This window comes from Lacerta agilis, chromosome 2 (genome assembly GCF_009819535.1).
Source record: "Lacerta agilis isolate rLacAgi1 chromosome 2, rLacAgi1.pri, whole genome shotgun sequence".
In the NCBI taxonomy this organism is placed as follows: domain Eukaryota; kingdom Metazoa; phylum Chordata; class Lepidosauria; order Squamata; family Lacertidae; genus Lacerta; species Lacerta agilis.
This window is the reverse complement of record NC_046313.1, coordinates 59,159,280-59,184,328: the sequence shown is the minus strand read 5'-3', so window position 1 is coordinate 59,184,328 and position 25,049 is coordinate 59,159,280. Positions and strand designations below refer to the sequence as shown.

The 25,049-nt window shown below is 44.1% G+C and overlaps 1 protein-coding gene across 1 annotated transcript; it reads right to left on the bottom strand.

Moving 5' to 3' along the window:
- Positions 1–597: 597 nt before the first annotated feature.
- On the bottom strand, positions 598–24,066 carry SLC6A7 (solute carrier family 6 member 7). The gene is made up of 14 exons (XM_033140291.1): positions 23,920–24,066; positions 15,133–15,316; positions 13,236–13,367; positions 10,308–10,542; positions 9,945–10,083; positions 8,708–8,842; positions 7,221–7,324; positions 5,952–6,076; positions 4,844–4,956; positions 4,611–4,742; positions 4,012–4,111; positions 3,282–3,382; positions 2,530–2,700; positions 598–1,502 (listed from the first exon to the last, which is right to left on the bottom strand). The coding sequence occupies exons 1-14, from the start codon at positions 23,947–23,949 to the stop codon at positions 1,290–1,292; spliced, it is 1,914 nt and encodes a 637-aa protein (XP_032996182.1). The 5' UTR covers positions 23,950–24,066; the 3' UTR covers positions 598–1,289.
- Between the last annotated feature and the right edge of the window lie 983 nt (positions 24,067–25,049).

Genomic DNA, 25,049 nt, shown 5'->3' with positions numbered 1-25,049 from the left:
GCTATTTATGCAACATTTGAGTGGTGTGAATTCAGAAGCTAAATAGAATGCACATTGTAGTCATTCTTGTAGGGTTTGTTGTTGTTTTTTACATTCCTATTAGACACTGATTCAAGCATAAAACTGCAATTTAAGCCTCACAAGCAAAATTGCCAACCCAATACATTTTGAAAACTGAAAAGCAAACTGCAGTTTGGACCATTTCAGCCACTCACCCATCCATCATGTTTGCATGTGTGCCCCTCCACTACGTACTTCAGGTAGTGTGTGGCATTGGGGCACATATGGCCATACAAAGCTACCAGTAAGTCCAGTGTATGTGATAGCTCCTCCTCAAAAAGAGAGGAGGAGATGTCTGTAACTCAGTGGTAAAGAACATGCTTTATATGCAAAAGGCCCCAGGTGGGCCTGGGAAAATTCCCTCTGAAAAAGCCTGGAGAGCTTCTGCCACACATTGTAGACAACAATGAATGAGATGGACAAACTGTCTGACATAGTAGAAGGTTTGCATGTCTGCCCCTCCACTCTGTACTTCAGGCAGTGGATGGGTTTTATCCAGCTAAGTTTAAATGAACGGATCTAAGCTAGCAATGCCCATTAACTTCAATGGGCTTACTCTGCATTGGATACAACCCTACATTCCAATGATTATACAAATTGTGTTTACATGTAGGCTGATTTCTACACATGCTCGCACATCTCTCCTTGTCCTCTACCCTGGCAAGTGGCAAGCAAGAAGCATTTTCAAAGTGCAAAGCAGGGCTAAAGAGGGGTGTGGCCCATTGAGTGCCTCAGGGGCCAGATAGAGAGGCCTGGAGGGCCACATTTGATCCCCAGGTTTGTTTGACATCAGAATGTAGTGGCAGCTTTGGGAGAACTATACTGAGTGACACAATGTAGGCTAAAAACTGCAAACGAATAGCTAGGTGACCATCAAGGGGGTGGGGAGATTAGATAGGAAGAAGCTAGTTTATGGGATGCTAGGCCCTGACCCTGAGGAATTCATCACTGCTTCAGTGAGGAAGGGAAAACATGAGTGGATCCAAGTTACCTGTCCTAGACATTAGAGCAGCAAGACACAGATTCATTGGCACACCTCTCCACATCGAACAGAAACCTCAACAACACTGGGATTCTCAACAGAGTTGTGCTGAGTTCACTGCTATGAGATGCTAAATGCATCTGGAAGTGCCAAAGTGCAACTTTGTGCAAAAGTTCAGTGGTCTGCTTCCTTGCGTTCTCTCCACCTTCCCCCACATGGGGGGTGAGCTGGGAGGCTGCCACTTCATTCACATCATGGACTCTTCTTCATCCTCTTCAATCTCTTTATCTACCTGAAAGGCTATGTTCTCGTAGCTGGTTATCCCTCCATATTTCCTCATGTGGACCATCAAAGGTTTAGGTGACTGGCTGCCTGCCAGAGTAGCCACATACATGCCAGTTCTGTTCTCCTCCAGGGATGGACCCCAGTCCATGGTTGGCCTGCTAGCTTGCTGGATTCTCTGCAGGTAGAAGGACAAACAATTACAGGAGGTACCATGATGGACATACAAAAGAACGTCCATCTTTGGGAATCCAAAATTGCTTTGATACTGCCCAAAGCATTTCTGTGAAAGAGCATGGCAGAACATCTCCAAAGCTCCCAAGGCATTGCCAGTGCAGTAAACCCAAACAGTGATTAGTGTTTGCACAGCCGGTAAGGTTGATGAACACAGAGCACTGGTCTTTGTTCACTGTTAGTGTCAACTGTTTAACTCCAAAGAAGTTATCAGCGCCTGTGGAGGCAGACAGTTCTGTTCACTTCACAGGGTGTCCTGACTGGGTGCAAATATGCAGTATAGTCTGAGATTAGCAGCAATATCATATGTTCTTTTCTGCAAAGCAGAAGTGCAAAGCTCTGCTATTTTTCTACAGATCTTCATATTGGTTCTCTGTTTGAAAATATTTCAAGTTTATGCAATGCACATAAACACCACTAGATGGCAACCTCTGTCCCAGCAATATAGAAACTTGACATTATTAAAAGCTATTTAAACGAGTGGGGGTGTTGGTATTTAGAGTATCTCTGGAAAGTCAAATTTTTGAAGATTGGGTGGCAAGGAAAGTTTCTTTGCTTTCTCCACACATTCTTTTTTAAATGGCTAGATAAAATGAAACTGACAACCAGTTGTCCTCTAGCAGAGGGGAATGATTGCAGCCTCATTCACTGTACCTAAGGGTATGACCAACTCTGTTTAGACAAAGCATTAAACTGGGGCTAGATAAAACAAGAGAAAGCTTCCAATCTTCTCCTTGTAGCCACAATGGTCATATAAAGTAGACCTAAAGGTGCAAAAACAAAGATCCCATGAGAAAACAGACCCTCCAAGTGTCCCTATTTTCCAGGAACAGTCCTGGATTTACAGAAACTGTCCTGGTTTCTTATTTGATCCCACAATGTCCCGCTTTTCCATGGGACATCCCTGTTTTCATCAGAGAAATGTTGGAGGGTATGAGAAAACAAAGAAAATGACCCTGCAAGCTGCTTACCTGCCAGAGTGTTCCTTCCTCGTGGAGCACAGCAAAAACCATCCCCGTGGGGATCATCAGGCAGGAAAAGATTCCCATCAGGATGCCCAGAATCTCAGCCCAGAATGGAAAACGATAGGATCCATTATACTCTGATGGTTCATACTTGATGATGCTGTACACCAGCAGAGCCTGAAACAAAGAGCATCATCATAGAGTTGCACAAGGCATTTCCCCTTCAATTTTGAGTCAGCTGTAGGGAGTGCTGTCCTACAAATGAACTTTTAATCTCAGGAAGTGTAGGACAAGAACCTGCTAACAGACCAGGGGAGAATGAGATGAGCTGGGGGAAATGATTCAGAACTACCACCTGGCAGAGACTGAAGGTTATCCATACCTCCACCAAAATCTGCAGCGCTAAATCAGAACAAATGGCAACCGGGTTTTCTGCAGATTGCTACCGGTATTTGTTCCACATAGCACTAAATAGAGGATTTTCTGGGGGAGAGCAGTGGGGCAAATACAAAAGTGCTCAGACCCATGCCTAGAGCATGCAGGACAAGCGGAAAACCGTTTGGATGTGTGCTTTCTTGGCACAGGGCAAGCAGAAATGTGGTCAAGCCTTTATTCAGTCTGTTGTTTCCATTTGAGAAGCTTCCCACCCTCTTGTGGCATTTTAGATGGTTTTGATAAAGGTGTTGTCCAGCTGTGGATATTGGATCAGGCATGCAGCTCTTTACCCCATTAATCCAAGCATATTGGAGCATATTTACCATCATTGTCACTGGAGAAAGAAACAACCAGCAGGCTTTGAAGTATATCCCTGGCTTGAAACCCAGCATCATATGAATGTCACGGCAGAATCTCTTCATGCCTGCATAGAACAAAATGATGTGTAAGAAATGGGATATTACATCAGCTGTTTTCCACTAAATCATTAACGGAACAACCCTATGCAAGTTCACTCAGAAGTAAGCCCCACTATGGTTAATGTGGCTTGGCCCCAAGTAATAATGCAAAGGGTGGCAGTCTGAGGCTATCTGGGAGTAAACGCCATCGAACACAGTTCAACTGACTTCCAGAGAAGCAATTTTTAATGGTACATAAAGATGTGTGACTTACCCACAAAACAAACAATAGGACAAATGTATTCTGCAGAATACATTGTTTTTCAAATGTTAAAACTTATTTATATGTACTGTATTTTTTGCATTTATTATATATTAGTGGTTTTGAGACTTTTAGTTGTAGTAACAACCACCACCACCACCACTACCACCACCCTTGGTGCAGTATGAAAGCCAGGGGCAGTACAATTCTAAGTTATCATTTTAACCACTGCCACATGCATCTTGAGATGTTGCAGATCTTATTGGCAGTCTTACTTACCCCACGAAAGCCAGTGTATATCTCTTTGTATTTATCAATGTCACTTTTAAAATCTCAACACATACTCAGCAATTCAGAATTGAATTTCTACTCTATCAGTGTATCTAGTCTTACCATAGACACGTGTCACCACCAGGCAGGTGGTAATAACCACTACCATAAGTCCAAACCCAGCGCTATAGTCGTCCAGCAGCACCAGCCAATACATCCCGCCCTAGGGAGAAGAAGCAGTGAATGGTCAAAGCCACTATCAAGACATGGGATTGTCAACTCAGTGAGTTTACTTATGTCACTACATCCTGTTCTATAGGCCAGCACCATTTTAATAACCTGAATATTTAGGAAGTATGAACAGGGGTGCCATGTACCAAAGAAGTCACTCTGGGAATTTCATGGGCTCATTCTATCAGGGCACAGAAAACACTACAATTTGCTTTCTGAATCACAGCTCAAATTACGGGTAGAATTCTACTGAGTACCATCAGCACAAGGATTTCTGATTGCACAACAGGACATTCCCCTCTTGTTTCCCTGTGTGTCCCTATGCACTCCCCAAATCTGCTCCAGAGGGTTTGGTGAACCCCTAGAACATTTAGGGATGGCACAGAGAGAGGAAAGAGGGAGAACACATCAGCTGCCCCTGTAAATCCTCAACTTAAATGATAAACAGAAAGGTCTGGCTGCTGCAGTCTTTGACTGTCCATTTTGCTTACCTCTGTTGTGAGGATGAGCCCCATCAGGAACATCACAATACAAACGACGGCTGAGAAAAAAGCCTTCTTTGGCCGCAGGTAATATGGGAACTCATCTGTCACCGCAGTAACAATGGTCTCTAGAAAGGCAAACTGCACATAGATAATAACAGATGCTCTCTTGTAAGCCATAAGCACCATTCGCTTGAGGGCAAATAGTTCAAGTCCTTCCTCATAGCAGGATACACTCTTACCTGACTGTCTAGGCCAAGAGTCAACAGCATGAAGAAAAAAAGGAAAGACCAGAAAGGAGCAAGAGGAAGCATTGTCATGGCTTGTGGATACACCACGAATGCCAAGCCTGGACCTAGAAGACAGGCAAAGGAGGAGAAGAATCACAAGTGGGATTATACAGCTACAGGCAAGAAGATATTACTGAGAGAGAGTCGAGTTTCATGGCTGTAGACATAAGGGCAACTTACAGCAAGAGATGTCAGAAAAGGAGAAATGTCACAGAAATAGTCTAGAGTTGGCATAGAGCAGTGTTTCCCAGCTGGAAACAGTTTCCAGTCCCTGAAGTACTACTTGTTTTCTGGACCATATTTTTTGAAAGCCAAGGCTCAGGAAATAAGTCATTGATACCCTAAGTCACAACTTAGGATACTCCAAGACGTGGATGATCTAGCAGAATCCAATTGTTGCTGTTTTGATTTAAGCTGGAAGTGGAACACTAACTCTGCTTCCAGATTTCTAACACCTGCTATCAAAGTGAGCAGCCCCAGATATTGGAGGGTGTGTGTAATTTTACTGAGACCATTGTGTGGAAGGAGTTAAATAGTCCCTTTCTCTCACCGTGATCACAATTGCAGTTACACCCCACCCCACCCTGCGTGCTGTAATTTAGAGTGGGAAGGAAGAAAAAAATGACATAAAAACAATGTTATTTAGAAAGGGAAGGGTTAAAGCAACAGAGCTGATTCCTAGATGAGCAATATAGACCATAGAGGGGAAACTACCGGTACCTAGAGCATAATTAGAAAATGGTCAGAATACTCTAAATTTCCCAAAATAGCTGTATACCCCGAGGAAATTCTGCAGTAATTCCACTCTGTGTGTGTGTGTGTGTGTGTGTGTGTGTGTGTGTGTTTATAAAAAAGAATATTCTTAGCTCCCCTCAAAAGAAGGAAGCCAAAAATTTAAAATGTAAAAGGAGGATGTTCTGTTCACGATGACTTGCAGCCTCAGAAATCATTTGCAAGCCAATTTCACTATGTTGCACGCAGACACATGATGCTTGGAAGACCTGGTGTATAATACACACACTTGCACAGAAGGTGGAGGGAAGGAATGTTCAGGCCTTACCTGCTTTGGCAACTTCCTGAACAGGGACGTCAAGTTCTTGGGACATGTAGCCCAAAACAGAGAAGATGGCAAACCCAGCCAAGATACTGGTGATAGCATTGCCCACAGTAACTATAAACGTATCCCTACAGAATAAAAAATACAGGAACTGGATCAGCAGTCTCTGAACTGTCCATTTAAGACCCCACAGCAGTGGTGGGGAGCCATTTTCAGCTGGCAGTCACATGCTAGCAGTAGGCAGGACTAGAGGCAAAAGTGGGCAGTGTCAATGTCACCTGTGAACAGTAGGCTACTTTCTGCATGCACACGTATACACACACACACACACACACACCACCACCACCACCACCACCACCACCACCACCACCCTGGCAAGCAAGAAGCATGATTAGAGTTCAAGGACACATTCCAGGCAGGCAAAAAGACTTAAGGAGATTGCTGAGCACAGCTGGGAAGGGGTGTGGCTCAGGACAGTGTGTGGTCCCTGGGGCCAGACAGAGAGGGTTGAAGGGCCACATTTGGTCCCTGAGCCAGAGGGTTCCATCCCTGATGCACTGAGATGGAAGGCAAGAGGAAGGAAAGGATGACACCACAACCAAATTAGGCTGCCATACTTGCCATCTATTAGGATCTAAGTTGGGGATTCATACCTTAGAAAATGCTACTCTTCTGTGCTTTGGGTTTACACGGAAATATTGAGAAATATGTCACCTATAGAAATATGAAGAGCATATGTTTTGCTGAGGGTAAAGAGCAGAAACAGAGTTCTCATGGGATCTTTGTGCTGATTTTATTTGAATCCCATGATGAGCTGGAATTCTGTGTGCTTGTACTACAATAAACCTTCATTCTGCACAAGCATTTCAGCAGAGACAGAACAATCCCCTCTCTCCTCCTCTCCCAACATCCCCCAAGCCAATTTTGGGGGGTGTAGGGGAAGGAAAGGGTGTGCAAGCGGAAGTCTTTGCAAAGGGCTTTCTCTGATGGGGCAGGGCTTGTTGGGTGAATCTCATCCTTTGCCTTCATTGTCGCAAAGCATCCATTAGAGGGATGATGGGAAGCCAGAGAAAAGGCTGACTGATTTAGTCTAGATCCAACTCTGTGCTACTTTCCATTGTACATTCTCACTTGTTTTCCGGTAGTTACATTTTGTCTCCTTCCTCTTGCCACATCCACAATGCATCTGCTACTCTATACAACTTCCATTCAGGGAACAGGGAGCTCTCTCTGTTTTCCATCTCCATGCCATGTTACACTGAAAACATGTACCTGTAAATGTTCTGGTGGAAGGTGTTATATGATGCAAAGGTGAGAAGTCCCCCAAATCCTACCCCAAGAGAGTAGAAGATCTGTAAAGCTGCTTCAATCCACACCTGAAACAGTGTTTGAAAACAAGAGGTAAAGGAGAAGTCCACTGAAATCCAGAAGAGTCAAGAAGACTCTGCTTTGAGTGACAAAACAGTCCATTCATCTGCAGTGAAGCTTTTTCTAAGGATGATCTAACCAGTTCAAAAGCATACTAGCTTTGAAAGCATAGGTACTGCTGCAGTGGGAAGGTAAACAGCATTTCTGTGGTCTCTGGCTTCCATCACGGTCTCCCATTGCACCAGAAGTGGTTTAGTCATGCTTGCCACATGACCTGGAAAGCTGTCTGCAGACAAAGGCTGGCTCCCTCAGCCTGAAAGTGGAGATGAGCGCCGCACCCCATAGTTGAATTCAACTGGACTTAACCGTCCAGGAGTCCTTTACCTTTACCTAACCTCTCATGACAACGAAACATCAAGGAAGAACTTTGCCAAAGCACATCTGCCAATGTATACAAATTTGATAAATAATAATAATCTGCCAATGTCTGCACTTATTCCTTAATGAAGTTAAATGATCCTAAAGTGTTTCTATACATCTCCTCATGAAGGATGCATGCTAATTTCTCCTTTGCACGTTACAGCGGAAGTGAAGGCAGTAAGCCCATGTTATACTTTTGCTTTTTCCTCTAACACACAGGAGAACTCTGTGTTTCGATGGACCCACCTAAGTGCATTTCTATAGAGTGTATGCAATACATGTAGTAGATCTCAGACAAATCAGCGCATGGGAAGGGGCCCTGGCTCAGTGGTCCAGCACATGCTGTGTACACAGAAGAGCCTGCGTTCAGTCTTTGGCATCTCCACTTACAGGTTTAGGAGTGGGATCTGGAGAGCAGCTGCTAGTCAAAATAGGGAACAATGGGCTAAAATGAGAAATGAATCTCAGTATAAGGCCACTCTATATTTTCATATAAATATCTCATATGAGGGAAGAGAGTGATGCTGATTGAAATGAGGGGGCTGGAAATGGGTAAGTTGTCTTTGATTTTATAGGGGGAGGTGCTAAAATAAGCAATTGCTGTTTATGGTAGCAGCAACACACTTAATATAGCATGTTGCTCTTGTCTCAGTGATGTATATTTTGCATGAACGGATCTAAAATGCTATTCTTACATAGCATTGGAATGCCACTTGATTTTCAATTTTATTTTGCAAGGGCTGTTCTGCTTACAAGTGGGGTCCAATTAAAACCTGATTGGCCTATCCAGCCCCTAAACATTCTTCTAAAATGAAAGCCTTTTCCTTCCTTGTGCATCCTGCCAAGCTTGAGAAGCCCCTTGCTGCACACATCTGCTCTGAACATGCGAGCACTTGTGTGTTGCAGCTGAAAGGACAAGTCTATGTAATTAAGGTCCACTCTACAGTGAAATCACATGGCATAAACCTCACCTTGGGAGACAGTAGCAGGTCAAACTGTGGCGTGAGATAGAACTTGATTCCTAACCAGGCTCCGTCCAGGGTCACACCTCGAATCAGGAGCATGATCAGGATGAGGTAAGGAAAGGTAGCTGTGAAATATACAACCTGCAAGAGGATAGAGGTATTTGATTGAAGCTGCAATGGTTCATTTCAGTATGCATAAGAAAATGGGGAGATGGTGGCTGTCTACAGGACAGCTCTGTAGAAGTCTTTCAGTGTTCCACAGATTATGCAGAATGGTTGTCATGTACCCATAATGTCCAACCATTGTGGTGTATTGGTTGGAGTGTTGGACTAGGACCCGAGAGACTAGGGTTCATATTGCCACTCAGCCATGGAGCTCACTGGGTGACCTTGGGCCAGTCACCAAATCTTAGCCTAACCTATCTAATAAGAGTTACAGGTAGGTAGCCGTGTTGGTCAGCCATAGTCAAAACAAAATAAAAAAATAAAAAAATCCTTCCAGGAGCACCTTAGAGACCAAACTTAGTTGGTCTCTAAGGTGCTACTGGAAGGAATTTAATTTTTTATTTTGTTTTGACTATCTAATAAGAGTTATGTGGGGATAATATGGAGAAAGAAAAAGTGGTGCATGGCTCCTTGAGTTCCTTGGAGGAATGGAGGAATATAAATGCAATAAATAAATAAATCCTCTGCAAGTTGCAAGAAATTCAGAGTTAGAGCATCCCCAAGAGATGGTTGTCCAGACCTCCAGTGATGGAGAGCCCACCACCCCTCTTGGAAATTGACTTGAGTTTGCTCTTCCCATCAAGACATTCCTCCTAGTGCAGCTGGGTGGGGGTACACATGGTTATTGTCTGACAATGATCCCAATTGTGCGAGGGAGGAGACTGGAGCTGTACTTGCTGGGCCCACCAGCTCTGTTGGGTCCGCTATGGCCTGTCTTGTCACCCTCTATGCATCGGAGGGCTGAGCATCTGCAGCTGGGAGGCTACTTCACTCACAGAGCTCCCCACACAATTTAGAACCTTGGCAGCAAATTCTAAAATGTGTGGGGAGTGTCCACACGTAAAGCCAATCCCCCCCCCCCCACCCATACACATTAAACCCTAATGTATAGAGGGTTACTGGCTGGGCCACTGCAATTGCAATGGAGGGGAAGAGGCCAACCATTGAGTCGAGCTAATAGTTCCAGAACAAGCATAGCTTCAAACACACTAGTGCCTGCTGCCAATTCATACTTTACCTTGCCAGAGGATTTGACTCCCTTTAGGATACATAGGTACACAATGACCCAGGCGAGGAGAAGACACAGGCATAGATTCCAGCGGATCCTCCCAGGATCGCCAATCCCCGAGCTCTCCTGGATGTGCAGGACATAACGACTAGGACAAAAGGGAGGCGGTTAATGGACAGGAGCATCACGTTTCTCTTAGTACAAGGGAGGGCAAATCTGCCATTGAAAACCACCTAATTTAGGAACATAAACTGGATTGGGCCAAGGGCCCCAAAAGGGTTTGGGATCCCTGATTTAGAGTGTGCAGTTGTCAATCAGGTCCAATATGGTCGTCAATGGTCACCTAAACATTGCCTGGCCTATTGTACTTGCCTCCAGTATTCCTCACTTGGGCTGACAGTGTTAGAGATGTTGAAGGGAACAACGCCATTCCCCGTGCGCATGATGTGGTGGTCCAGGCACAGGTCTGTGTTCCACCAGTTGCCGCAGTACTGCCAGGGCAAGTTTTTTGTCAGTGAGGCAAAGAGGTAGAAGAGAACGTAGGCAATGATCATGTTATAGTAAATGGCCACCAAGCAGACAATCAGGATTGTGGCCATGCCAACACCTGAAAGGGGAACAAAAATGGAAGACGGATTTACATAACGGCAACAAAACTCAGACAGCTCCTTGGGTGCTACTTATATGCTGCACTGTTCATGGTGAACATTTCCATGCCAGAAAATCTGAGTCAGCCATAACACATAGGCTGGCACTTGACCACTGGAGAAGAAAGCTTCATTTGCTTTGGTTACATGATATGTACAGAGGATGGAAGGACCAGCCTTTTCCTGGTCTGTGTCAGTTTTGCATGTCTACATTCATAAATCCATTTTGTCCTATTTCTGAATTAACCTACATTTAAAAAAGAAATCCAAACTAAAATTTACATTTAGACACATATTTTCTCACCGATTACATAAGTACATGAAAATAGCTCTGCTGGATCAGGCCACTAGCCTATCTAGTCCAGCATCCTATTTTCACAGTGACCAACCAGATGCCTTTGAGAATCTTGCAAGCAAGAGTGGAACACAACAGAGCTCTCCCTTTCTGCAGTTTCCAGCAATTAGTATTCAGAGGCATACTGCCTCCTACAGAAGAGGCAGTACATAGCCACTGTGGCTAATAGCAATGTCCTTGAATTTGTCTAATCCTCTTTTGAAGCCATCAAGTTGGTGCCTATCACTATGCATTGCTAAGGTTGCTTCCAGATTTTGAGGAGGGGAGTTAATATGCAAGCAGGTTATTGAGATATTACAAACAGGTGTTTGTTTTACCTCTTCTTCCTGGAAAGGGTAAATCTGGATTAAATGCCATGCCATGGAAGGGGGGGAGGAATACAGGCTGGATACTGCAAAAAATGTGTATACGCGACACACACCAACACCACAGTTAGCACCAGTCTGGAAGCACCCTAAATATATTTTGTCTCAAACTACACATTGTACAGTGGTACCTCTGGGAGTGCCTGATCGCCTCATCTGTCTCCTGAGAAATCTCTATGTTGGACAAGAAGCTACAATTAAAACTGGATATGGAACAACTGATTGGTTCAAAATTGGGAAAGGAGTACGACAAGGCTGTATATTGTCTCCCCGCTTATTTAACTTATATGCAGAATTCATCATGCGAAAGGCTGGACTGGATGAATTCCAAGCCAGAATTAAGATTGCCGGAAGAAATATCAACAACCTCAGATATGCTGATGACACAACCTTGATGGCAGAAAGTGAGGAGGAATTAAAGAACCTTTTAACAAGGGTGAAGGAGGAGAGCGCAAAATATGGTCTGAAGCTCAACATCAAAAAAACTAAGATCATGGCCACTGGTCCCATCACCTCCTGGCAAATAGAAGGGGAAGAAATGGAGGCAGTGAGAGATTTTACTTTCTTAGGCTCCATGATCACTGCAGATGGTGACAGCAGTCACGAAATTAAAAGATGCCTGCTTCTTGGGAGGAAAGCAATGACAAACCTAGACAGCATCTTAAAAAGCAGAGATATCACCTTGCCGACAAAGGTCCGTATAGTTAAAGCTATGGTTTTCCCAGTAGTAATGTATGGAAGTGAGAGCTGGACCATAAAGAAGACTGATCACCGAAGAATTGATGCTTTTGAATTATGGTGCTAGAGGAGACTCTTGAGAGTCCCATGGACTGCAAAAAGATCAAACTTATCCATGCTTAAAGAAATCAGTCCTGAGTGCTCACTGGAAGGACAGATCCTGAAGTTGAGGCTCCAGTACTTTGGCCACCACATGAGAAGAGAAGACTCCCTAGAAAAGACCCTGATGTTGGGAAAGATGGAGGGCACAAGGAGAAGGGGACGACAGAGGATGAGATGGTTGGACAGTGTTCTCGAAGTGACTAGCATCAGTTTGGCCAAACTGCGGGAGGCAGTGAAAGATAGGCGTGCCTGGCGTGCTCTGGTCCATGGGGTCACAAAGAGTCGGAAACGACTGAACAACAACAACACCTCTGGTTATGTACTTAATTCATTCTGGAGGTCCGTTCTTAACCTGAAACTGTTCTTTACCTGAAGCACCACTTTAGCTAATGGGGCCTCCCGTTGCCACTGCGCTGCCAGAGCACAATCTCTGTTCTTATCCTGAAGCAAAGTTCTTAACCTGAAGCGTTATTTCTGGGTTAGCGAAGTATGTAACCTGAAGCGTATGTAACCCGAGGAACCACTGTATCTTTTTTGCAGAATTTGAAAAACTGTGAAATCCCAAGGGATTATTGCATTCCAATCTGCACATTCATCTGGGAGGTGTGGATTGTGTCTGCCTGTACTGGAATTTGCAAGGGACTGATTCCTCAAGCATCCCTATCCATTCATAACTATCCACACCAGTAATTTTCATCCTGGCTGTCACATTTCTCACCATCTCTAGTGTACCCTGTTGCATTTAAAAGCACACAAGCCATGTGAAAACATTGGCCTCATTGGGGTTGTTTCTTATGCAACTCGGAGCTTGAGACTGGACCATTAAAACTCTGAAACAATGAGAGAGAGAGAGGCTGCCTTCTCTGTGCCTCTCACCATGCAGCTTCACTGATCCCTTTGTGTACCATCCATTTGCACCCATAGGAGTAAGTGGGCTTCTAAGTTTGCTCCATGATGAGCGGAGACAGTGGCAACAGCTGCTGCTATGCCTTTTTGCTACTGACACAACGGACCCTGGTTTTATAATTCTCAGCAGAAGAGAGGGAGACAGAAACGTCAAGGAAGCTGAGAACTGCCTTGCATGCACACACACCTTTAAACAGAGGGCTTATCTTCCAAACAGCAAGAGGCCCCAAGCTGGAGAACTGGCCCAGCGACAGCTCCATGAAGAAGATGGGAATCCCACAGATCGCCAGCATGATGAAATAAGGAACAAGGAATGCCCCTGTAGGATAGAAAATCGTGACATAAGGCACAGGGGGCATGGCTGGATGTTGGGCAAGCAGCACAGTTAAATGTGAGCACCTTGTTATATAACTTCGCAATATAGCATAGATTCATTGTGCTAGGAGGGACCTTGGAGGTCATCTAATGCAACACAAGCTCAATGTAGGATCTACAGTACAGGTTGCAACTTTAATCTAGATTGAACTTTTCTATGGAAAACCCAGTAGGTTAAAACAAAAACAAAAACTGGAAACAGTAAATGTTGATTAAGTGAGAATGGGAGTGGGGAGAACGGGACGGCATTTTGATGTCATTGTGTGGATACTGCAAAAAATCTTGCATGCCTGAGCAACGCCAAGTCCACAGTAGCTCCCTTGATTTCCAGTTACCATATTTTTCCGTCTATAAGACACCCCCATGTATAAGACGCCCCCTGTTTTGGGGGACTCCAAATCAAGAAAACACCCCTCAGCACCACCCGTGTATAAGATGAGCCCCAATTTTAAACCGTTTTTTTTTTGTTAAAAACAAACAGACCCTAGTCTTATACATGGAAAAATACGATACTTTCAATGTATGTGCAAATGTCCAGGTTGCCACCTGAGAACTCTATGACTCTAGCATTGGAGATACCCCCTATCATAGTAACTTGCTTGTGATGGGACCATAGTTTAGTGGTAGAGCACATGCTTTGCTTGCAGAAGGTCGAGAATCATTCCTTAGCATCTCTGGTTACAAAGATCAGGAAATAGGTAATAGGAAACTGAGATGATCTGGGGGACTTATAGCAAGGACTTTAAGGTGAAAGCTGAATCTAAATGACTTGACAAGATCACTGGAGTGACTGTGGTTCAGCCAAGAACCCAATTAAATCCCCATAGTATCCTAATCAGTGGATTAAAACCGGGGGGGGGGGGAACCTAAAATGTCAAAGACTATCTACATGGCACATATTTTCAAATTTGCATTTTTGGCAGCTGTCTAAGATTCACAAGATTTTCTGTCAATTCAAAGGGTTCAGTTTCTACTCTACTGAAAGCCAGCCAATTTTGTCAAAGAAAAACAATTCTACCCACCATTCTTAGAAAAGCAATCTGAAGACACTATTCATCAAACACTAACCAGAAGATTCAGCTAAGCAAAATCAAATTATTTCTCTGAATTCTGTCAGCTTTCTGGGACCGACACCCCTATGGCATAAGCAAAACACTGATAAAGACTTACAGTGAATGGTTAGAATCTTCTTGTTGTTGTTACTTTTCTCCCCAGTGGAGAAGATGGTATCTCCAGGAGTGTGCTGCCCTTTTACATCCTGAATTCATGCAAGCTGCGCTATACACTGACTCAGAAGGATGTATGCCTCCTACTGGTTCATCAGCGTTGCTTTCGGAAACACACAGGACATTTGACAGAGGTGCCTGGCATCATGCTGAAGCCTGCTTAAGAGTAAACTGTTCATATGTAATGGCAGCCAGCCCCTTGATAACTGTGTCCTTAGTTGTATATCCCAGGACACCATAGGGGTATAGGAAATGGGTCACAGAGGACTAGCACCCATGAATAGGATACACAATTTAGGGACCAGCATTGGGGAGTCTGGGACGTGCCTGCGTTGCAGCTGCTGCTGTGGGAGTTGCGCACAAACACACCTCCTACCTGACTCTGGTTTTCTATTGTCAGTTTTCAATATAGAGTTGCAGCCCTCCAGCACAGGATGTGGCAGGAGCCCACAAAAGCCCTAGTAAGAAAAGCCCAGGGCTTACCTCCTCCATTTGTGTAAGCGCGGTATGGAAACCTCCAGACGTTCCCCAGTCCAACACAGTAGCCAATACAGGACAAAAGGAAATCCAGCTTGCCTGTCCAATTCCCTCTGTCTTCAGGGTACTCAATCTCCAGGTCACCATCTCCTTGATCGCTTGGAGTCATTAGCAAGTCTGGAATCACTGGCTGACAAGGGGCAGAAGTGAGGAATTAAAGACAAGGTTGTTGGAAGAAGACAGAAAGAAATGCAAGGGAAACGTCAGAGAGCAAGGGGAAATGATTATTTTTTTAAAAAAGAAAAGGGTTGATAGAAGCTAGATGATGGTATATGTCTGTAATATACACAAACACGGGTGGGCAACCTGTGGCCCTCCATGTTATTGGACTACAGCCAACTTAGGGGAGCACAACTGGTTCGGTTGCACTGGGCATGGTGCCTCAGGGGTGCCTTCTGGGGAGCCCAAGAGGTGGAGGGGCTCTGAATTTTGGCATCACACAGGGCACCACTGAAATTTGAAACACCAAGAGATCTGCCATGGAGTGACCGTAGCTTGCATCATCGCTTCCCCATACTGCTTGGGGCTAATGGGAGCTGCAAGGAAAGACTTGCCTCTGTCATGAGCTGAGTGAAGTCCATCTTCTCAGTCTCAGAGGTCTACAGCAGGAGCTGTTGCCTGTCTGCTTTATACAGAGCCAGCCCATTTGTGACCCTCTTTGGTTTGCCAAGTTAAAAAACAGCAACCCATCGTCTCTCTGGCTTCCTTTGCCTCATTTAAGAACTGCCTGCCTAGCTAAGACACTGGCTGAACTAGTCTGACTTAAAAATGATCCTCCCTTGACATGGCTTCCAAATATATTTTCCCAACACAAGAAGCTGCCTGCATCTGGTTCTTAATTTCATAAAAAGAAAAAGCGGCGGAGCTCAACCCTATATGGAAACCACACACTCTGACTTGAAAGCTCTCCCTTAAAATCATTGACATGAGGGGACAGGCTCTGGCTACTCAGCAGCGATGGAAAGGTTCACTTGCCGAAACTCAGGAGAACTATTTGATCTTTATTATTAATTCATATGTTCCTTGAAAACAGCCAGAGCACTGGTGAGCACTGGCCCAAATTAAACGTTGGTTCTCCTTTTTTCCTCCTCCAATAGCTGCCCTTTCCTCTCCCACAATAGGCTACAGTTGTAGCAATGCTCCTCTTGTTCAGTTTCCATGGAGACAAGTGAAGAAAGTGTTAGTTGGTGAGGAAACTGGCCTAATAATGAAGCACAGATTTACCTGCCATATGTTTACATGCTCTTGCACTTACATACGCACATATCTCTGCTCAGACCCAGCCATACAAACATTTCTGTACGTGGGCAAGCTAATATCACACACATGTTAATAACATGTGCATCCATATGCAGACATCATAGATGCAATTGTATATTTTTATTTATTTATTACAGTTATATGCCACCTCTATCTTCCAAGGCAGTGTACATGGTTCTGCTTGACTAAGAGATGGTGACTGGCCCAAGGCTTCATGGCACATATATGAACATGATACCAAGAGAAACTTCTATATATCTTAGTGCAAAAGATGCCATGTACTGTATGTACATGACATATCTATAACTCATGTGGACAGGTACATTATCATGTACATTTGCTTGCTTTCTCTCTCTCTCACATACACACTTACATTTATAATAACCTATACCTAACACATCAAAGCAGGAAGTAACTACAGTATATGGACAGGACAGTGCCAACATTTTTAGAAATGACTATAACCAGGGGAAATCTACTAAAAAAAGCCCTTCATGGTGCTGTATATTTTTCCAGGCACCATAATAGCCATTCATATGTTCACTGAACACATTTATATGCCATTAATCCTCCAAAAGGCTGTCAAAGTGATTTACAATACAGCACTTTATTTTTTTAAAATATTTTATTAAGGATTTTCTTGTTTTACAAAGGTATATGCAATGTCTCTCTCGTATTTTTCCATCTCGTTTTTCCATCTCTCGTTTTTACACATCAGTTTCGTTTGTTGAAACATTAGGAAGAGAAAGGGGGAGAAAGGTGGGCGGAATGGACTTTAAAATCTAAAATATATTAGCAACGTTAAGCAGCTACAAGATAAAATTAATACAGAACGAAAGCTTCCTTTAAAAAGCCACGTTTTAGCTTCTCACTGAAAAGTGAGCAAGTGAGGTAGCCACATGGCTCTTTCTGGGGAGGTCATTCCACAGTCTAGGCACCACCGTTAGAAAAGCCATCTTGTGCCACCACCTGCCAAATTTCAGGAAGCAGGAGGACTACCAACAGAGTGGCAGTTGAACAGAGTCCTTGAGCATGAGCAAAAGGAAGAAGGCAGTCCTTAAATCAAGCTGGCCCCAGATCATTTAAGGCTTTAAGGTTAAGACTTCAAATTAAGCCTGGATCCAAAATTCATGTTTGTACAACTGGAGCATCACTGGGATGACAAGATCAGAAAGCGTCATACCAAGGCAGCTACATTTTGAAGCAACTGAAGCTTTCAAGTGCTTTGGAAAGGCAGCCAGCCATGTATGGAACATGTTACAATGATCTAAACTGGGCATAACAGGGGCATGAAGAACTGGCCAGGTCTTCTCCAGCTAGGAACACAACTGGTGCATCAGCCAATTATGCTGAAAAGTGCTTATGGTCACTGAGGGCACCCAGGAGCCGTGCAGGATCCAGGAAACTTCCAAAGGTGTCTACGCAATCATTCAGGAGATTGCGGCCCCAACCAGATCAGAATGATCACCTAATTCGGGTTCAGTGGAGCTTCAAACCATGTCTTTACCCCCATGCCCATTACCTGATTTAGTTTCCCTGCACCAAACTCCTATTTCAGGCATAGGCAAACTTGACCCTCCAAATGTTTTGGGACTACAACTCCCATCATCCCTGACCACTGGTCCTGTTAGCTAGGGATGATGGAAGTTGTAGTCCCAAAACATCTGGAGGGCCAAGTTTGCCTATGCCTGTCCTATTTGATGAAGAGGTCATCTGCACATGTGCTACCATCAGTGCATGTGCAATGGCTGTCTCAGATGTACACAACACAGTTTAACTACAGTTTATGTTTTCAAATCAGGTGGAAGATGGTTTAAGGGGAAATGCATTGAACAAGAGAATTTCTCAAGAAACTGCAGGATACAGATGGGTTTTAGCCAATATCATGTGTACTCAGTTTCACTGTTCCAGTAGTGGGAGTGCACTGAAGCTGGAGTAAATGGTATCCATGTGTACACAGCCTAAGCCTCACCTACATATGCAATGTAAACCTCCAGTTTCTAAACCTCTAGCAGTAACGGCTTATATTTTTCCAGGGTTTTTGCTGAAGCAATGAGATCTTGCAATCATTCCCTTGTGAGAAAAAGGAGTGTGACAGCACACAGAGAAAGTAGGACAAACTAGCTGGGTGCAAGGGAGTCTGTGTTCTAAAGCAAGTTGGGAGTGGGAAAATGTCTTTAAAATAAGCGGCAAATGTACAGTATTAAAAAAAAATGCTTAGCTGAGTAAGGTGTACAAGGAAACTATGGTGACTTTTTTCCTATTGATATACCTTGCAATCAGTCCCTTGCAAATTCCAGTACAGGCAGGTAATAATAATGTCTGTGTGTGTATGCACTTAAGAAAGCAGTAAATTTTAAGGTAGTTTTCTTCTTTTACGAACAATTTTAACTGATTTTATCAATGGTATTACTTTTGTAATCTTTATGTAAATCACTTATACACTTCAGTGATTAAGCAGTATATAAATAGCTGAAATAAAAATAATAATTTCAGCAGGCATTGTAATGCTTTTCTAATTTACACACACACACACACACACACACACACACACACACACACATTCTGTGCTGTCTAAATAAAAGAAAACCTTGCACTTTCCAGAACACTTCTTTTTTGGAGGGTTTTTTGAAAATAAAAATAAAAATAAATGCCTTTGTTTTAGGAAACATGTTCACTAAATAAGTCAAAATCCTTTAGGGTTTTTTTCTAGCACCTGCTTGGCATGAAATCAATGTTAACTAGTAATCTTTAGAATGGTAGTTCTAATAGATTCTCTTGAACCCCATTTTCAGGCCACATTATGGTCCAAACCTTTGATTGCTTAATCTCTCCCTTCTACCCCTACCTATCCTGCTATACTCTCTTTTGTTTAAATGTCCTTCATCATCTATGAGACCACTATGAGTAAGAAGACTCCTTGGTTATTGTTTTCTTATCAGTGTCAGTATCTCAGGTGCAATGAATCAACCCACACAATAATTGGCTCTCTTTCTTTTTTTTTAACTGCCCCAAAGCAAAGCAGAGGCATAGTATGAGGAAGGCAGTTGACCAACTAGTGTTTATTGTGATATCCAGTCACATACATAAATTACTGTGTGAAAATGTCCACATCACAGCTTATAGTCACTTGCACACACTTTTGGACTCAAGGGAACTTGCTTGCCAAATACGTACTTAATTAAGACGGAATAGGGGAAGGGTGCCTGCAGAGCTTGAATTTTAGCCAGGGCTCCCTCTATTTGTTTATCTATATGCAGCTATTTTGTTATATATATCAAGGCAGCTTACAACAAAAATACGCAAAACAATACAGTAAAAAGCATATTAAAAAGTTAAAAACAGACATCAATTAACCATTGTGGAAAGATGTATTCTTAATTGACTGCATAATCCTAGTGAAATAGAAACGTTTTCAGCAGGTGTTGAAAAATTGGAACAAAAGGCACCTTCCACAGGACTGAGCCAATGACATGAAAGGCTCTATTTCTTGTTGTTATCAAGAAGGCCTCATAAATTTGAGGAATGACCAACAATGCCCCTGCAATGAGCCCGGTGATTGAGCTGGGGTATAACAGTTCAGGTGATTCCTGAGGTACCCTGGACCTAAGTGGTTCAGGCTGGCTTTGTTAATTAATACAAGGATCTTGACCCTGGCTCCGTAGCAGATGGGCATCCAGTACAGCTGTTTTAACTATGGTGTCACAGGTTCTCGGCCAGATGCCCCCATCAACAATACAGCTGTCGTGTTCTACACTAGCTGGAGCTTCTGAACCAGACCCAAGGGCAGCCCCACATGGAGCGCATTACAGTAATCCAGCCTGGAAGTTACCAATGGCCAGGCTGTCTCTGTCCAGGAAAGACATAGCTCTATGGCTCATTCCTGGAACCCATATACTGTGCCATGGGATGTCTGAAAAAAGAGTATGCCTCTGAGCATATGTAGAGTGCATATGTCTAATACAGTGGTACCTCGGGTTAAGAACTTAATTCATTCTGGAGGTCTGTTTTTAACCTGAAACTGTTCTTAACCTGAGATACCACTTTAGCTAATGGGGCCTCCTGCTGCCGCCGCGCCACAATTTCTGTTCTCATCCTGAAGCAAAGTTCTTACTATTTCTGGGTTAGCATAGTCTGTAACCCGAAGCACCTGGCTTTCTACAAATTGAGCACCGGGAAAGGTTAATGAAATTATCCCACAACAGAAGTTATATGAATCAGCCTAAAGTTCATTCTGACAAAGGCCCTACCCCTGTTTTCTGGCCAAGGCTAGTTTCCTCTGAGTGCGATCACTGTTATACTTTGGAGTGACATGTTTGTCTCTCCGTGCTACAATCTGGTGCTTTCTTTAGAATCCTGGTGGCATTCTGAGCATCTTTGCTTTTAATTTTTCTTAGGCAGCCTTCTGTTCCTGAAGGGAAAAAAAATCAATCACACACACCATCGCTTGGAACAACAAATTGAGGCGAGAAGCTTTTCTTCCCAGGCTGCAAAGTTTAAGCACTGTGGTTATTCTATAATGCCAAACTCTGCTGGGAGACTGAGAGACTCCAGCACAGGTTCCTCGGCAGGGAATTTTTAACAGCTTGCTGCCATTCCCTTCTCCTGTCCTTTGGACAGCTAGGTATTCTATGAAGGCATCCTCAAACAGAAATAATTCAGAGTAGAAAAAACAAGGGCAGAATCAGAGCGGGAGGGTGGGGAATAGTTCAGATAAATGAAGGAACAATGGATAAGCTAGCTTTGCATATATAAAAAAAGAAAGTATATGGTGACTATTGTGGTAAAAAGGCAAAAAGGACAAATAGTATTATTCCAATACACACCAGATAAATGTGATAGACCGCCTTTTGGAATATGAAAAACATTTATTAGAGTGTTGTAAGCCCCGCAAAAGCCTTTATTTTACTGATTAAGATCAAGAACACTGAGTTACAGGAGAGAGAGAAAATGCCTCACTTTAAGAAATGCATCTGTGCCACTTCTGAGTCACAAGCTGGCAGCTGGAGGAATCAACAGACACCCCCCCCCCAAACACTTCAAAATGAACATTTTTTCTCCACAGTTTTTGGCAAAACTTGTCAAGGGAGTGTCCCATTTTGTAGACCTTGACTTCAGATCTGGTTGGAACCAGATGTGGTACTCTGCATTAGCACGGTGTAATGATGCCATATCTTTCATTTCCACAGCTACACATTACAGGGAGAGAGAAGGGGGACCTTAGCATTAAGTTACATTTATGTGAGGTGTGTGTGTGTGCGCACACACGTGTGTAAAAAAAGAGGGCGTAGCTCTGTTGTAGAACAGCTGCTTATGATATTAAACTTCAGTTTGAAGCTGGTTGCCTTGTTCTGAAGCTGCTGAGATATTATTGTCTGAACCCAGTCAGTGTGCATGACACACACAAAAGTTGGGGGGAAAGCAGACACGAGTAAGTGTCCTGCGGATTAGATAAATTCATGCCTCTCAGAGGTGTTCAGATCAATTGGCTGAGGCTGCATGGCATCTCCACCACTCTGTGCTGGTGAAGGCTCATTATTTGGTGAAATGGTGGTACTTTCACTTACTTATCCAGCACCACTAGCCTAGAAACAAATTGTTTTCCATTTCTCTCAAAATTTGGGATGGGAGGTGGAGACCTGGACTAGAGACGGCAGGAAGCCACCTTGAAAGTCACTAGAGCAAAACAAGGCTCACTGCTTCATCAAAATCATAGCAAATCCCCATTTAGACAAGTATTCCCCATAGCTCCTGACTTGAATCTCCTGCTGCTGTCTTAATGGGATTGCTTTATAGTGCATTTTGACTGTGGATTTTTATTCTAACATTTTTATTAAATTGTTTCATTGCGCATTTTAATTATGGGGTTTTCTTGGGGTTGTAACTTGTTTTTTTTTTTACTTGTTTATGCAACTACCGGGAAGTGGTACATAAATTACTAATAGATAAAAAATTTGCTTTGCCTGCTACCTGCCGCGATGAGAGAGCCTTTTGGTCCAAAGACTAGCACTAGCACCAGATTTAGGGTGGTGCCGAGCCAAGGGGGCTCAAAATTGAGAAAATCCATTTTGGGGCGCCAAATGTTGGCCTCGCACAGGACGTCATATTACAAAATATTACCAAAGTCCACCCCTGCTAGCACCAGTCAGAAACAGGATGGATGGCTATGCTTATAGACTACCTATCCCTGCAAATCTTGTGAACTTTCTCAGACAGTGCACTCTGAATGGTGGTTGAAGTCTTGTGGGATTTTCTGCCTCAAGAGCCAAAATAACTTGGCTGGCCTTGAACCGGGGGTGGGGTGGGGGGCACTGGGTGTTATTTGCTGCTCCACCTTCATTTGCTGCAAAATGTCTTGGAACAGCCAACAGTGGAGTCAGAAGTGGGAGATGTGGGGAAGGATAATAAATGAATGAATAAACATTATTACATTCATATCCCAATTTCCTTCAAGGAGCTCAGGGTGGCATACAGCACATGGTCCTCCACCCCCATTCCATTTTATTCTCACAGCAACCCTATGAGGTAAGGTTAGGCTGTAACTGGCCCCAAGGGACCTTCGTGGCTGAGTGAGGATTTGAACCCTGCTCTTTCAGGTCCTACCTGGCACTCTAACCACTATGCCACACCAACATGCTTATGTAAGAGATTCTGCCTGGGTGATGTAAAAGTGGGGAGGAGAAAGGGGAAAAAGAATCACTGCCAGAAGAAGGCTTCCCAGGGAGAAAGAGGGAGGAGCCAGCCAGGTGATGCAAGCCTAGAGGGAGCGGATATGGAAAGAAGCAAAGAGGGACTCAATAGACCTGACCCGGTTTCCTGCTCCAGCCATGTCCGATGTGAACATCTCTAGCCTGTCTTCCTGGGCACTCTTTCCCTTTTAGCACCTGTTGCACATAGGATGCAGTGAGAGGAGAAGCACTGGTGCAAAGACTACAGGGGACAGAGACTTGCACCTGAATATCCTCTCTCTCCCCACCCAATTCTTCCTTACCTAAATCCCACCCCCAGCCATATTATAGCATGCATCATCCCCTGATGGAAACACCTGCCTTCTAGAGGAAAAAGAAACACCTGCGTGGTGAGGCTGGCTGGTGAAAAGGGTGTACTCAAGTATAGCCACAACCCCCCCCCCAACTTGCTAATTATAGAGAGTGAGAAGAGCTGGCTGTGCAATGACAGCCAGCCAGCCACCCCTGGCCTCCCAGCTGCCCCACCTGCTCTCCACCTTTACCAGCAGACAACCTGCTACTCTGAAGGGTCTGGGTCCCAGAGGAAGCATCTCCTGCCAACCTTACCTGGGGGAAAGGATAAAGGGACTGTCGGATGAGCAATCCTGAGCCTGGATTGTTTTGCCATTCAGAAAAAGGCACCTGCTGACAGCTCTCTTCCCCTGATACACACACACACTTTCTCCTTTTGTGGCATCTCATTATGTGCCTCCAGTACAAGCTGCTCTCTGCCTCCTCGTCTTACCTTCTGAGCATGGTGCTCCTGGTTCTTCATCGTGGAGTCGCGTTGCTATGCACTCCTTCTCCCTCCCTGCAGTTCGCTTGTTCGCACTCTGGCTCTTCCACTTGTTCCAGAGATGCGCGCTCTCCTCTCTCTCTCTCTCTCTCTCTCTCTCTCTCGCTCTCTCCCTCTCTCTCTCTCTCTCTCTCTCTCTCTCTCTCGCTCCCTCCCTCCCTCCCTCCCTCCCTCCCTCCCTCAGTCCCTCCCTCCCCTGCAACAATAGGGAAGACAGAAGGACCATCCAGATAAATAGATCAGCAAGTGAGCAGGAGAAACCTTCCCTTTCTCTTTATGTTTCTGTCCCTCTCTGGACCAGCACAGAGTATGTTGTTAACATTAGCTAGCTAGAGAATGAGGCGGAATGAGAGCGATCAGCCAGGGAGGGCTAGCAGCAGCAGGTTGGCTGTTTGGCACACAGCTCTGCTTCGGAGTCAGATGGAGACTGCAGGCTGTGTCAAGCAGCAAGTGAAGAGGGGACAAATGCCTGGAGCAGGGGGTCTGCCAGTCGCTAACAGGACTTTTTGTCTTTTTGTATACAGAAGCAAGTGATTATGCCTCTGAATACCTGTTTCTGGGGGATCAAGCAAGATGCTGGGACTGTTGCCTCCATGTCTGACTTTGACGACTTCCTAGAGTCATCTTGGTTTATTTGGGGAACATGACACTGGACCATAGCTCAGTGGTAGAGCTCAATCCTTGGCATCTCCTGGGAAAGGCTGGGAGGGAACGATTTCTGGAACCCTAACCAGTGTAGGAAACACTGAACCTGATAGACCAATGGTCTCATTCAGTACAAGGCAGATCCCCATGTCCTATGTCTGTGTTGTTACTTCATCATCAGTGGAGTGGCATTCAAGAGATCTGTTGCTTTTCAATGAGCTGTGGTTTGAACATGTTTAGGAGGCATTATCAGAAAGAAGAGAATGGAGTAAACACTTATCAGCAGTAGTGTTAAAAGACACCTACACTAAAGCTGTACTTAACACACTTCCATTTCTCATGCTATGTTTGACCCTGGTAATCTACTCGGGGGGGGGGGAGTAGATTTCTGGTATGTAGGATTTACTTTGATTTTAACAAAAACCTAAAGTGCT

Excerpts from the sequence above, each read along its gene's own strand:
- SLC6A7 (XM_033140291.1), bottom strand. The coding sequence starts at position 23,949 with ATGAAGAACCAGGAGCACCATGCTCAGAAG. Across the intron at positions 10,543-13,235 it reads GATAAGCCCTCTGTTTAAAG|GTGTTGGCATGGCCACAATC; the intron begins GTGTGTGTGCAT and ends TTCCCCTTTCAG. Across the intron at positions 8,843-9,944 it reads GAGTCAAATCCTCTGGCAAG|GTTGTATATTTCACAGCTAC; the intron begins GTAAAGTATGAA and ends ATCCTCTTGCAG.